The sequence below is a fragment of the Sitophilus oryzae genome, unplaced genomic scaffold (genome assembly GCF_002938485.1).
Source record: "Sitophilus oryzae breed Bouriz unplaced genomic scaffold, Soryzae_2.0 scaffold_549_pilon_pilon, whole genome shotgun sequence".
NCBI lineage: Eukaryota > Metazoa > Arthropoda > Insecta > Coleoptera > Curculionidae > Sitophilus > Sitophilus oryzae.
The window spans coordinates 26,350-29,231 of NW_022147139.1; the positions used below are offsets into that span (position 1 = coordinate 26,350).

The 2,882-nt window shown below is 35.3% G+C and overlaps 1 protein-coding gene across 1 annotated transcript; it reads left to right on the forward strand.

Moving 5' to 3' along the window:
* The first annotated feature begins 1,837 nt into the window (after positions 1 to 1,837).
* LOC115886948 lies at positions 1,838 to 2,212 on the forward strand. The gene has a single exon (XM_030906276.1). It carries the CDS (start codon positions 1,838 to 1,840, stop codon positions 2,210 to 2,212), a length of 375 nt encoding a protein of 124 aa, XP_030762136.1.
* Positions 2,213 to 2,882: the final 670 nt, after the last annotated feature.

Genomic DNA, 2,882 nt, shown 5'->3' on the forward strand with positions numbered 1-2,882 from the left:
AATCGCGCCCACGATTACGTAACTAAAAGTTTAATTGATATCAAATATATTATATAGTATATCTTAATATTATATTTATTATCTTTGTAAAAAATACGAGACGACAAACGTTCGTGCCTTAAATTTGGTAAGGCTGATGTTGGAGACGGTCTCTGTGGAGCCGTCTCAGATACTGGCTGTGTCAAAGCCCTGAGACTGTCATTATAACTCAAGTAAGGGTATAACACAATAGACTGGAAGAGATTATGTTCCCCTTCGTGTGTCCATACAAAAGAATAGAATGGGTTTTGACATCAAATATCTATAATTATTTTTATTGTAAGTATATTATGTATAGAAAATAAATCTTAGTAGATATTGTATATAATACAATATCTACTAGGTATATTATACTTGTATAATTTAATAAATAATGGTAATTTAATAACCTAACGTTTTGTAGAATACAGTGTACAAAAAAACAGTTCATATTTAAAATTACCACTCAGAAGGATTCATTAAAAATGTTAATAAATTTTACAATGCAACAAAATATTTAATATTTAAAAAATTAACTGATAGTATATTAGTATACAAAATAAAAGACTAGTTGATTATTAGATCCTTTAAAATGAAGATGCTTGGTAAAATAAAACAAATCTTAAAATTGTTTTCAGTACATTCAATTATCGCCTACGTTATTTCTTGTTGTTTTACAAACTAACTATTTCAACTCGTACATCTCGTTTTGGTAGAAAAAAAATTAAGATTATATGTTAGGTTGATGGAATACCGGAAAGACGCAATTAGATCTGACAAGGTTGAATGTATGCAAACAACTCACTTCATGGCAAATGTATTTTTAATTGTTTAATGTTGCATATAAACTACAATTCATTATCGAAGTTAGTCTGTACTTGTAGCATTATTAGAATAATAATTATTATGCATTTAGATTTGTTCATACAGAATTATGATACATGTCGTTGACTTGTTCAATATAACAGTATAGGTCTACATTAGACATATATTGTGGATTGTATGGAAGGGGGAATATTAATCCATCCGCGACCTTATGGATCTATTGTGTCACCCTCCCTTGACTTATAACTCATCGTACAGTCACAGGGCTTTGACAAAAGCCAGTATCTGTGACAGTTTTAGAGAGGTTAGTTCTCCATCTCCGATATCAGTCGTACCAAAGTTTATGGCACGTATGGTTGTCATTTCGGCGCACACAGTGAAGAGGTGTTCTGATGTTTCTCCATTTTTCCCACCAGAATCTGCATTCGCCGTTCTTTCTTAGATTTAATCTACTGAGGCGTTCATTGAGGAGACTGTGAGAGTGAGTCTCCTGTTAAGAATATCGTGACAATCCAAAGATCCTTACTTACATCAAGGAAAATCTTTGATTTTTCTCGGTCGTAAGTTCTGAGAAATTTCATCGAGTATCTTAGACCTTGAATGAATATAAAGAGAAAGAAATAGAAGAACAGGCGGGTTTTAGAGCAGGAAGGTCTACTGTGGATCATCTGTTTACCATAACACAGGTCTTAGAGAAAAAAACGGCAAAAGATCAAGAGGTACACTTACTATATATAGACCTCCAAAAGGCTTATGACAGCATACCATTAAATAAATTGTGGGAAACGTTGGAAATAACTAATATAAATGTCAACCTACTTAAAGCAGTTAAGAACTTACACCAGAACACCACATCTAGAATAAAAATACGAGACTCATTGTCAGAAAGCATAAAAATTACAAAAGGACTCAGGCAGGGATGTTGCCTATCTCCTATACTATTCAAAATATACCTGCAACAAGCACTAAAAAATGGGTGCTTAAGTGTAGAGAAATGGGAATCCCACAAATAAATGAGGACACCCTATACACCCTATTTTTTGCGGACGACCAGATAGTCCTAGCCCAAGATCACGACGACCTTGAATATATGGCAAGGAAGCTGATAGAGGAGTATAAGAAATGGGGGTTGGAGATAAATATCACCAAAACTGAATGTATGATTGTAGGGGGGCCACAAGAGTACATAGTCTTAGAGGATGGAAGCGTGATAAAAAACTGTGACAAATATAAATATCTCGGATTAAAAATAACTAACGATGGAAAACTCGACGAGGGTATAAAAGATCGAATAATGCAAGGCAGAGGGACTATGTTGAATGGTGTACTGTGGGATCAAGGAATCTCTAAAGCTAATAAGAACATATAAAATACGGTAGTGAAAAGCATAATAACTTACGGAAGCGAAGTATGGCAGTTGAAAAGCAGAACAGAGAACATGATATTAGCGACCGAAATGGATTACTGGAGGAGATCTGCTGGAAAATCGAAAAGATAACAAATAACCAACAACAGAGTAAGGGAGATTATGGGAGCAGAACACACAATTGTGGACGACATAAGAACAAAACAACTCGTATGGTTTGGTCATGTGCAACGAATGCCCGATCACAGAATACCAATTTTACTGTGGACACCTCGAGGCAGAAATAAAAGAGGAAGGGCGCGACGAAGCTGGAGGGAGGGTGTGGATAAAGAACTAGAAAATAGAGAAATACCTGATGATCTCTGGCTAAATAGACAAGAGTGGAGGTTAGGTGTCGGAAACGTCGTAGAACGTTCTTGTCCTTTATCTTAGACCTTTAGAGGATTTCTATTCCAGGTTACGGATGGAGACTTTCAGGTTCTTGAGTTCCGCTTTAAGTTGGTTTCCACTTGGTTTTCTCTGGTACAGTTAGTGGAGTGTTCGCTCTTTTTCTGGTTATATCGTTTGCTTTTTCATTACCTTCTATCCCCTGGTGGGCTACGGTCTACATTAGGCAAAAAAATAATTGGTTGTAAGAGAATAGAGGAATTCTCAAACTGATTTTGAATCAAAT